This window comes from Lepidochelys kempii, chromosome 1 (genome assembly GCF_965140285.1).
Source record: "Lepidochelys kempii isolate rLepKem1 chromosome 1, rLepKem1.hap1, whole genome shotgun sequence".
Classification (NCBI taxonomy): domain Eukaryota; kingdom Metazoa; phylum Chordata; order Testudines; family Cheloniidae; genus Lepidochelys; species Lepidochelys kempii.
In genome coordinates this window covers 278,133,892-278,145,254 of record NC_136380.1, presented here as the reverse complement: position 1 = coordinate 278,145,254, position 11,363 = coordinate 278,133,892, and the positions used below count along the sequence as shown (strand labels likewise).

Here is an 11,363-nt window from a genome sequence, read left to right as displayed (position 1 = left end):
CGTTCAGAAACGCACTGAAACGGGGGAATCGGTGTAAAACGGAGGCAGGGGTAGCAAACCCTTGGCGGACCCGCACCCTTTCCCTGGCGCCGTGCCCCCCTGCCCTGGGCACGATCGAAGAGCGTTGCAGAGCCTGGCTTCCCCCCGCCGGGCTCCCAGCACAGCTCCTGTCGGATTTCCACTCCCGCCGCCCTCCACACGTGCGCGCCGCGTTCCGGCTTCCCGGCGCGCCGCCTGCGGGGCGACTTGCCCCAGGGCCGCAATCGTTCTGCAGTGTTACCGGCGGGCAGCCCCGGCCGCTCAGCGTTTTCCTGCGCGCCGCGCAACCGCGACCCCAGGCTCCTGGGGGCACCCCAGACACCCAAGTCAGGCAGGTGAAAGCTAAAGGGTCCCCCCCTCCCTCCGCAACGGCCCCGGCTCGCTTCCTCGTGTTGAATTTCCAGCTTATTGATGCCGCTGGGGAGGGGAGGAGTTGTGGCAGCCTCTCGCCGGGGCGCTCTGCCAGCCGCGCCCGCGCTCTGCCAGCGGCTCTCAGCGTGCAACCCAAGGGGCCGGGGGGGCGGGGGTGCAGACGGGGCGGGGCCGGCGCGGGCGGGGAGAGGAGAGGAGAGGGGCGGGGCGGAGGAGGGGGCGCGCACGCGCGCTGGGAGCTCGGGGTGAGCCCCACGCGGGCGCTCGCGGAGCCTCGGCAGCGGCGCTCGCAGTTCAGCAGCGAGCGGGGGCTTTGGCTGGAGCCAATGAAGAGTGACTGAGCTGCGCCCGGGTTGGAGGCACCGGCACCCCGGGCGGCGGGCGGCGGAAGAGCAGCGGCTGCTCCGGCTCCCTCTCCCCGGCGCTCCCCGAGCTGCTATGGGTTAAGGGGAGAAGCGGAGAGCGGCGAACAATAAACCGGCTGCCGCCGGTGCGGAGCGCGGCTGCTGCCCGAGGGCGTGGAGGAGAAGGAGGAGGAGGAGGATGCGGGACGCGCCGAGCTGAGCCCGGAGCCGAGAAGTGGCCGGAGCCGGGCGGGGAGAAGGAAGAAGTGAGGCGAGCGAGGGGAAGGGGGCGGGTGGATGCTTTTTGCCGCTGCCCCGGTGCTGGAGCGGCGGCGGCGGCGTAAGGGGAAGGAGGCGGAGGAGAGATGATCGCAGAGTTGGTGAGCGGCGCCCTGGGGCTCGTCCTGTATCTCAACACCCTGGGGGCGGATTTCTGCTACGATGACAGGTAGGTGGTGCCGGCGGGAGCCGTGCAGCCAGCCTGCGCTGGGAGCCCTAGGGGAGCGCGGGGGGGTCTGGGAACAACTTGGGCAGGAGCCGCCGCCGGCTGAGAGAAGAGCCCCCCGCCCCCCGGGGCTCAGCGCTGGCGGAGCCCCCTCTACTCCGAGCGCCTTCCGCAGGCGCGAACCCTCCTCCCCGGCTCCTGGCCGGGCTCCCTGAGTGGGGGCCGGGGCGGCGCGCGGTGGGGGACGCGCTCACCTGTTGACGGAAGGGTTAGGCAGAGCCTTAGTCTGCGGTATCTTAAATGCGCCCCTCGCCGCTGCTTTGCCTAGCTAGCATTGTTCGGTGCCTGCCAGAGCTCAGCCCTCTAATGCCCAAGCTGCCCCGCTGTCAGGACTCGTGTAGATCAAGTTTGTTTATTCTAAACAGGGAATTAAACAGCTGCGAGAAGAGAGAACGGAAAAGCGGTGCGGGTGGGGGGGGGGGGCAAGACGAGCTGCTGTATGTCCTAACAAACCTCTTCTTTCTCTGCAATCCCCCCTTCCCGCCCCCTCCACTGTTTGCAAGCGCTTAAGTTTTGGGGAAAACGAACATCTCTGCTCGGTGGGCGTTGAGTGCATGAACGTTGTGTGTGTATCTCCACTTCTCGTGTTTGTGTATGTAACTTAGTATAACAAAAAACCCGTTAAACGATGTAACGTCTGGGTTGGGAAGGAAGATTCGCCCCCCGTAACAGATCCCTTCCCTCCACTGATTCCGTGACTGTCTGATTTCCGAAGCATTTGACAGTTCTCTCTTTCTCTCTGGCACACACACAGACTATAGTAGCAGAATAGAGATTTCTGCTTTAACTTTGCACTGTACTTATTGCAAGTGCATACTGCGTGTGTGTATGCAGTGCCCGCTGAAGATCGGATGAGCAGCGCTTCTAAACGCATTTAGTTTTAATTTTAATTTTGCAGCTTTAGTTTGTGTGTTCAACATTTCTTTATGCTAATTAGCAAAGATGAAGTCCCTGGGGCTTGAAGTTGTCTTTTGCATTCGAGTTAGTTTGGGCAGCTAATGAGACCTGAACTGTGTTGTCAAAGAAACTGCATCGATTGCTGGAAAATGTCACGGTTTTACTGGTGTCTCTACCTATTTCTTTCCTAAATGTACTTGTGTTTAGAAACTGATGAAAAGCTCCATTAGCAATTAGGGAACATTCCAATTTGTGCCTTTTCCGGTCACTTAATCTGATTACAATTAAAACAGATGCATAATTAAAATATATTAGGGAGAACAGCACGCCTGGCTAAACTTATTAACCATCCTGGGGTGTTTCATGCTACATTGAAATTGAACCATCCAAAAAGTGAGCATAGATTTACTTTGACAGCTTTTCATCAGCCTCTCTCTGCTTTGGAAAGTGAATTAATCCTCTGGGTTAGGGTGAGTTGGTGATTGGGATTTGGCAGAGTGGCTTTATGTGGAAGCCATGCTGCTTGAATCCTCCTATCTACTAGTAACTGGCCACCACAGTATGTCCTTGTCCTAGACCTAATCAAACTTAAAAAATGAATATATGTGTATATAACTTATAGGTCAGCGATTCGTATTTCATATGCACATTGACTGGCAAAAACATTTCTAGCTAGAGTCTATGGGTATTAACCTTTTGGAGCTTTTATTTAGCTAAAGTGTGTGAGGGGCAAGATTGAGAGTGGGAAATGACTAAGGCAGAGCTATTGCTAGATAACTTGTTCCAAACTTTCAGGGACATTAATGGGAAGGGAAAGGATCAGTTATGGCTTTGATTAGTCCATTGCCTTGGGAAATAGTCTCTGTACTGGAGTCAATTAATTACTGAACTTGGAATGTTCTTCCATTCTCTTACACAGTATAAGAGTGCACCTGCCATAGTTAAGGTCTACCACGCTTTCCAGAATAAACCCCCTTTTTTGAGGGTTCCTACTATTATACTGAAACTGAATGCCAAATTTCAATTGTTATCCAGCATCTTAGCCCTGGAACAGTTTACAGTTTCAGACTGTAACCATTCAAACTTTAATCCTTAAAGTCAATTACATGTATTTGAAGAAGTTCTGTGAGGTAGTTAAAATATTCTAGTTTGTCAGCCCTCCAGTTTTGTATAGTGATTCTTGTTTGTTTTAATATGCCTTTTAAAAACCACGCAGAAGAAAAATCTACTTTTATTCTGAAATGTAAGGTCTGATTTAGCTCAATCGAAAGTGGGGAATTTTTTTCACACACTGACAGTATCTGAACCCATCCTGTTACACTTAAGAACTGTAGGAATTTTGGAATATTTATGTGAACTTTAGTATGTATTGCAAAACTGGGTTGTTTAAGGATGTGGTATAAACTTTTGTTTCCACTGGCCAGTCCAAATTAGCTAAGATTGCAGTGTCATTTGAAATACCACTTAGCATTATTGATGTAGCGGTCAAGGTCTCTCGATCCTACCATAATTGTGCTTTAATACCATTAGAATAGGGGTTCTCAAACTGGGGGTCGGGATCCCTGAGGGGGTTGTGAGGTTATTACATGGGGGGTCATGAGCTGTCAGCCTTCACCCCAAACCCCGCTTTGCTTCCTGCATTTATAATGGTGTTAAAAATATAAAAAAGTATTTTTAATTTAGAAGGGGGGGATTGCATTTAGAGGCTTGCTGTGTGAAAGGGGTAACCAGTACAAAAGTTTGAGAACCACTGCATTAGAAAATATTAGTAATGTTTAATTGCAGGCCATCTCTGAAAGAATGGAAAAGATAATCACATGGTATCCTCTTAACATAAATCTCACACTGTTTAAATTAAATTCTAAAATACGGATTTGTTTATGTCTTTGGCTTTTAAATAAATTAAACACTTCTAGTAGTTGTAACTAAAATATAGCAATTCACTAGGGTTCACTGAACTCCAATTAATGACAGTTCTGTACAGTAGGTCATCTAATTAGCACATTTTCAACTACCTCACTGAAAGGGACAGGAAAAACAAATATTGCAAGATAGTAATAGCTTTTCCTAGCTCACGTGTTTAAAAATGGGATTCTCAGACCTAAAATGTTCTTTTAACTGTAATCGCAGAATGGCACTGCCCTACAGGACCTTTCTTGAAAAGTAACACTAGATAAGGAGGTCAGTGTTGGAACTGCAGGACACAGCACCCCATGTGGGAGATGGATCATGCTTCTAACTTTAAGTGAATCAAGATTGTACATTTAAGCTTGGAAACTGTAATGTTTGTTTCAGGAGGGCATCATGTTACCTTAACTTTTTCTATTTCCTTTTCCACTACTTTGAAATTATATCAGAATCTGTTCTTTATATATATAATGACCAAGCTTACTATATAAAGGGTGTCTGTAATTGCTTTCTGTATTTTTTTTAAGTAGGTTGGCTACGATTAAGTGGCATCGTAAAAACTTCTTATAGCAAAATCAATTTCCCTATGGTAAAACTTAATATTTTAGAGGCTTCATGGCACCATACCGAAAACTGTGCATGATGGGGATATAACAAACTTACCTCGTCTAAGCTTGATTGTTTTATATCAAAGGGCTCAATATTTCTGTTTTTCTCCCCTCTCACCCCATTCATCCAGTTAAATTGAAATGGAATGAATTTAAAGTCTTTGGTTAAGAAATAGAATAAGAAAATGTGTACATCCCTTCCTTGTAATCGTAAATTCATATAATTTACGTGAAGTGTACTTGAAAGCTTGACTTGTCTGTGGAATATTAATAAGGAGAATGAACGCCTGTTGATTTTTTTATGGTTCAGACTGGGTATTGAAAACTTTGACTGAAGTAGTGGCAACTAAACCAAAATGCAGTATAATGGAGGGAGTCCCCCCTGTTTTTCTGTTCCCCTCTAATCCCAGAAAATTCAAATGATGCATGCAGAATTTACAAAAGCATGTTTCTTTTCCTCCCCTCTGCTGTAATTTTCCTAAAGGGTCTTGATGGTTCTAAATTGCATGCTAAGATCATGTGGAAAGACTCCCTCTCTTCATCTAGAAATAAGGTAAATATTTTTCCCAATTGTCTTCCGTTTTGGCCAGTTGATCATTGGGAGATAGGAAGAAAATTATACGAAAGAACAAGTTGAATGGGGAGTACAATACTTAATTTTTTTGTAATACCACATTGAGCTGACATTGCTGGTTAACACAGGGTTTAGCTGAGAAAAATCAGTTGGAACTGATACAGCCGTATTGGGGGAATGTAATTTCCGTGACTGGGCTGTGTTGAAGATTTCCTTGTGGTTTTGTTGCCATGTGTTAAATCCAATTTCTTGCCAGATTAAGGGGGCTAATTTCCAGTCATGTACATTAAATTCTCATTCACGGTAATGAGAATTGCACTTATATGTACCAGTATGACAGGAAAGATGTCTACTGCTGTGATTAGACTAACACAGTTGCTTTTGCTTGCCCACTTGTGCTTGACTTTAAATTGCAGTTTTTGTTTAACTGGCTATTGGGTGCTTTGTTGTGATGGTGTAGTCCTTGGTGTAACTTATGCTAGGTCACTGTAAGTGTACAACTGGGGTGTGCAAGATTTAGTGCTTCTGTTACCTGAGATCGTACATATCTACAGTGACCATCTCAATAACAACTCCTCCATTGAAGTTTTTGCTCTTCTACTAAGTATTTGAAGAAAGGCTCATTTTAAGGATAGTATTAGTATGATCTTTTGACCTTAAGTGATTAGATAATTCTGTAGACCATTCATAAAACTGATGCATTTGAAAATACCTAGTTTTTTTAAAACAGATGTCCTTTGTGTAGATAGATGGAATTCTGTTGTTCACCCTTACTTTCAGTAATTATCGTAGACAAATGTAGACTGCATGCTATCCCCAAGTTTTACAATCTTGATTCGTAAATCAAGAAGTTAAAGTGAATTACATGACAGGAAATTCTTTGTGAGGTAGCCTTTTTATGAACTAATCGCTTGGGGAAAACAGCCATTTATATGAATGATAGAAGGTATGTTTCCTACCTTTATTGCGTAGGAGGTTTATTCAATCAAATAAAATACAATAGACCAACTTTTTAGTTTATGCTCTATTCTGTTTAGTAAGCACAAATTGAACTGCCATGCTGATGGGAAATGATTTCAAACAGCTCTCTTCTATAGTTTTGGCTTAATGCTCCAACCTGTGTCAAGTCTTAGTACACATTTAAGATATTTATTATCCAAAACTATTGCTCAAAGTAAAATTAAGCTGAATCCATACGCTATTGCACTGTATCTCTGTTGGGCCTGCCACATGAGATTTAATCTAGCAAGTGACCCAAATACATGTGCTGGAAGAGCAACTATAAGTACATTGGGGAAAACTGCTTGCCATCTGTCTCTTAGTTGATCTTTATGTATATTTGATTATTAATTTACATTTATGATGTTTAGAGTCCTTTGTCTTGTCATCTACACTTAATTTTTCAGTTCGAATGCACTCTCCTGGAAGCACTGACGTTCCTGCTGTTATAATAGTCAAATGGGTGCAAACTGTCAGATTGCAACAGTGGGATTAAGACGGGGAAGTCCTAACTCTCTCTCTCTTTTTTTTTTTTTTTTTCCCTCCCTGCAGCTCGGCATGCTAAATGTGCTTATTCAAAATGGTCATGATGACAGCAGTTATTTGAAGCTGTGGCCTTTAACGCATTGATAGAGGAGAATGTACTCCAGAACAGATGCCTGCATAATCTCAGCTAAGGAGACTAACCATTTTCAAGTGGTATAATTAAAAGCAACCAAGCAAACAAAATACCTGATCATGAAGCCTGATGAATCTATTGCATTGACATTTCTCATATTATTCCGTTTTCCAATGCTAACACACGATGGCGCCCACTGTAATACTTCTTGTTTGTTTGTTTTTCAACCATTACACATTGAATGAGTCAGCTTTTGTTGCTTAATCAATCTAGATATTCTTCATCCAGAAGAATGACATTTGTGACTCTTTAGTAGGGATGCCATGGTACAGACTCAGAAAGTCAATTACTGTTTGGCATTCCTATACATCACAATATAAGATGAGAACCTGAAAGTTTTCCATGAATGTACAGCAGTTGTGTAAAGCATGAATCCTGTCCTCCTCTAATATCTAGTCCATGGTGCTGCTTGTTTCTGGATTTGAGAAGACTCTGTATTGGGGTCATTGGCTAGTTACCTGGATCACTTGATTATTACCTGTTCTGTTCATTCCTTCTGAAGCACCTGGCATTGGTCACTGTTGGAAGGCAGGATTCTGAGCTAGGATGGAGTGATGCAGTATGGCCATTCTTATGTTCGTACTTCATCTTTGGGAAGCTCATCCCGCTCATGATAGAGTTCCAAATTGAAGTGCTTTATGGAATATTAACATCATGTTAGCTTGCCAGAGTGGAAGTCATTCATAAGGCTCAGAAATCTCCTCTATTTCTTGAACATCTGATATATCTGTAAGAAAGGAGTGATAATTTAGAACTACCAGTGCCACTTCCCCTTCCCTACCTTTCTCTTTTATTCCTCTTCTAACTTTGAGGTCTATGAGATTGCTTGTGGAGCAAGATTTGTTATGGATTCATGGAATCATGCCTCTAGCTTACATGTGCTTGCTGCTGAAGCTCTAGGTTCAGTCCTCTTGGTAATCTGTAGTAGAGATTGTTACAAACATACAATCAAACTTCAGGTAGCAGGCAAAATAATTTTGAACACCGAGGAAGTTCTTTCACTTGTTTAATTCGCTTAAAGCATGCTGACACCCATTAAAAGTCAAATCCCTTCTTTGGCAGCATGGTCAATGAGTTTGTTAGCTTTACATTTCCTCCATTATATTGTTTTACAGATTTGTCTGAAATTTTATCCTTTAAAAAATAAAAAAGTACCCATTTATTTATTTACTTTTCATTTTGAGTTTCCCCCAGTATTGTTGACCTAGAATATCTATTTTTATGTGGAGTCTCAAATTTTATATTGGTTGTCCTACATCTTTGGTCATGGATATCCTGGCCTCTAGCATGCTGAAATGGTTTTGGAAGGCGTCTTGATTGTTGATCAATTGCTGGCCTCTATTGCTGGCCTTTGAGGTTTGGCAACCTTTTGAACTGCTTGTGCTCTCTTGACTTGCATCATGAATGGTCACATGTATTCTGCTTATCTGCCTTCAAAGATCTGAGCACGTTCTGCGCACGAGTTGTTTATGCCAACAAGAAACCATGCAGTACTGCAAGGTTTCAGTCTATCTCTAGTAGTTCGGATTCTCAAGTCACATTTGTTTGGACCTTGAGTGGTCCTTTAGGGTTAAAGAAAGGAGTTCATGTTTTCAGTTTTTCATGAATGGATCAGGTGGTATCTATACAGGTTGCAGCATGTTTAACTAAAAATGGTTGAGCTGACAGATGTTATCACTGTGCCTTCTGTTGATGCTTCAGTATGGTTGAGATGCTGTTACACCTATCTGATCTGATGAATGTGTAGCTTGTTAGGAAAAACCAACACTGAGGACTGTAGGGATGGCAAAGAATGGAACAAGCAGACCTAAGTCTCTAAGGATCTCAATATTCTATTACTGCTTTTGGTTTTACAGACTGAGCAAGTCTACACTTAAAATCCAACAAAACTGTTGGGTATTCCTGTTCTTTAATTGTGGCTGCTACTCACTGTATCTGGTACTTACTGCACTCCAGAGTCTCCTGTTACTTTCCAATGAAGAGAGAAGGAAAAGTAGTGAGGAAATTCTGAATTCTAATCCTGGCTCTGACATCTTCCTGTGGCCATGTGCAAATTACTTAGTCTTTTTGTCATAGTTTTTCCATCTGTAACATGGGGCTAATTGGCAGGAGGATAAATCGCCATGCAAATGATGAGTATTTTCTCTTCGTGCTCACTCACCTTCTTTATGGTTATCCCCTTAAATTGTAGTCTCAGTTCTTGCCATTTGTTTGTTGTGTTTTCTGGCATCAAAACTATTTATTTTGACTGAGCTCCATATTTTCAGTTTATTTGCTCTTCAATGGCTTTTCCACAAATGGCGCATATTCTTGCTTTAACACCATTACAAAATCAGTGTAATATCTAAAAACGTGTGTGTATAGTATAATATGAGTACAATAAAATATAGGCGTTTTCCTTGCTGCCCATCTTTAACTTCTTCTCCATAATACCTCAAACATGAGACCTTGTGTTTTGGCGTCTCCCATTTCAGCAGAGAATGAATGAACCTCCCTTTGAAACCAGTCAATGTAGCTCCTTAATTCATCTGTAAGGGTCATTGTTGAGTGACTCAAAGCACTTCCTCCTCCCCAGGAGCTGAGACCATTGCCTCAGGAATGCTTTCAGTCCCAGCTGGTCCAGGAAGCCGAGACTGGCAGGTAATTGAAGCAGGATTTTCCGCATGGCAGTACAAAGCATTGCGACTTCACAACTGATCTGGTCTGTGGGATCCCCTTTTTATTCATAGACCTGTCTAATGGACGAAAGGAAGCTTGAGCTTTTGACCCACAGCCCAAGAGAGAGGAGACAGTTTTGCCTCCAGAACTCAGCGCTACAGGTTTACGAAAGTCCTTTGCTTTCTGAATTTAACAATGTAAATCTTCAGCTAGCTAGTACAGTACTAACTTGGTAAGAGAGCAACAAAAGCACTGAAAACAAGACGGCCATGGTTATAAATTCTGTACTCGTGTCTCTGAGATGTCATCTTCACATAGTGGCTAATTAAGTGCTTACTTCCACGCAGAAGCATTGCTCATTTGTCACTCTCTGAAATAGCACTTAGGCTCTTCCCAATAACTTTCTCAGAATGATACTGATTATTTAGTTTGGCATCAAAAAGTCAGAGTCCATTGTTTGGGATTCTATGTGTGGGCATCGAAAAGCGCTAAGCAATGCTTCTCTTTTTCTGAATATTAAGTGGTATTAAGATGGAGGAATGATTTGATGGGAGAGTGAGGGAGAAAAGACCATTGTAATCAGCAAAATCTTATCTCTTTAAGAGGTAGGGTTTGTTTACACTGCAGATGCTACAGTGGCGCAGACATAGTGTTGTAGTGTAGACACTACAGTGATGGAATGGTTTTTTCCATCCACCCTCTTGAGAAGTGGTAGCTAGGTTGACGGAAGGATTCCATTGACCTAGGGTGTCTATACTGGGGTTTAAGTCACTTTAATTACATCTCTGAGAGATAACAAGTTTGGCATAAGTTTAAGTGTAGACCAAGCCTCAGTATTTGCAACAGGAAAATAAGTAGGGTGACACATGAAAGTAAACAAGGAACTTCGCTTCACATAGGGTTCAACCAAGCCCTGGGAAACCTTGCAGCCTATAGGTATTTGCATAGGTATAAGATAAGCTCATTGTGTGAAGGCTTGTAAGACATATAGGTATTTGCATAGGTATAAGATAGGCCCTAAAAGCGTGAAGGCTTGTAAGACCATAGCTTAGCTAAACTAAACCAGAAACCCAAAAAAGCCTTCTTGTAAGCAGCTAGCCAGGAGGAACCGTAGCTCATAAGATATCATGGTATTGAATGTGGTCATAAACAAGTAAGATTAAACTGCTGACAAGTAACCAGAAGATTCCAGTTGCTATCAGCTTTAGATATATTAAGGTAGGAACATCAACAGATGAGTGACCACAAGGATTCCATGGTAACTAATTGACTTATATGCTAATAAACTTGAGGTAAAAGGTCTAGTAACCTATGGGAGACAAGAACCCCAACATTAGTAGGGTGAGGAAATATAGATAAAGAAAAGGAGCAGAAACCCTACTTAATATACATTAGACATAGTGGATGTCAGTGTTTGAAAAGAATTCCACTCTGTCTGCCTCACTCTCAAATAAGCACTCGGCCTGATCCAGTTCTCATTAGTCAATGGAAAGATTCACATTGACTCTTTCTAATGGAGTCCGGATCAGGTCCATAGTTCTTCCTCCAAAATCTGTGAAAAGGGGATAACAAAGTTGAAGTTGTTTACTGGGAGCTAGGTAATACTTCCTCTGTACCTGTCACTGACTAATGTCCTAACCATTTTTAAACTCTGCTCTGATCTCATCTCTTATTTTAGAACCATTAAATTGTGATGGTGCTGGTTTCCTTTTCCTATCACTAACTTCCAGCATAGTGTCGACTTCAGTTATTATAGCCATTTTAGGTGTGATTCTGCCAA

The 11,363-nt window shown here is 43.2% G+C and overlaps 1 protein-coding gene across 5 annotated transcripts in view; it reads left to right on the top strand.

Moving 5' to 3' along the window:
* Positions 1-650: 650 nt before the first annotated feature.
* TMTC2 (transmembrane O-mannosyltransferase targeting cadherins 2) overlaps positions 651-11,363 on the top strand; it is a 379,113-nt gene continuing 368,400 nt past the window's right edge. For all 5 annotated transcript variants that reach the window (XR_012156727.2, XM_073327618.2, XM_073327617.2 and 2 more), the window contains exon 1: positions 651-1,203. Coding sequence is in view for 4 of the 5 variants with exons in the window: in XM_073327618.2 (XP_073183719.1) it covers positions 1,121-1,203 (83 nt within the window). In the remaining variant the exon portion in view is untranslated. The remainder of the gene's footprint in view (positions 1,204-11,363) is intronic.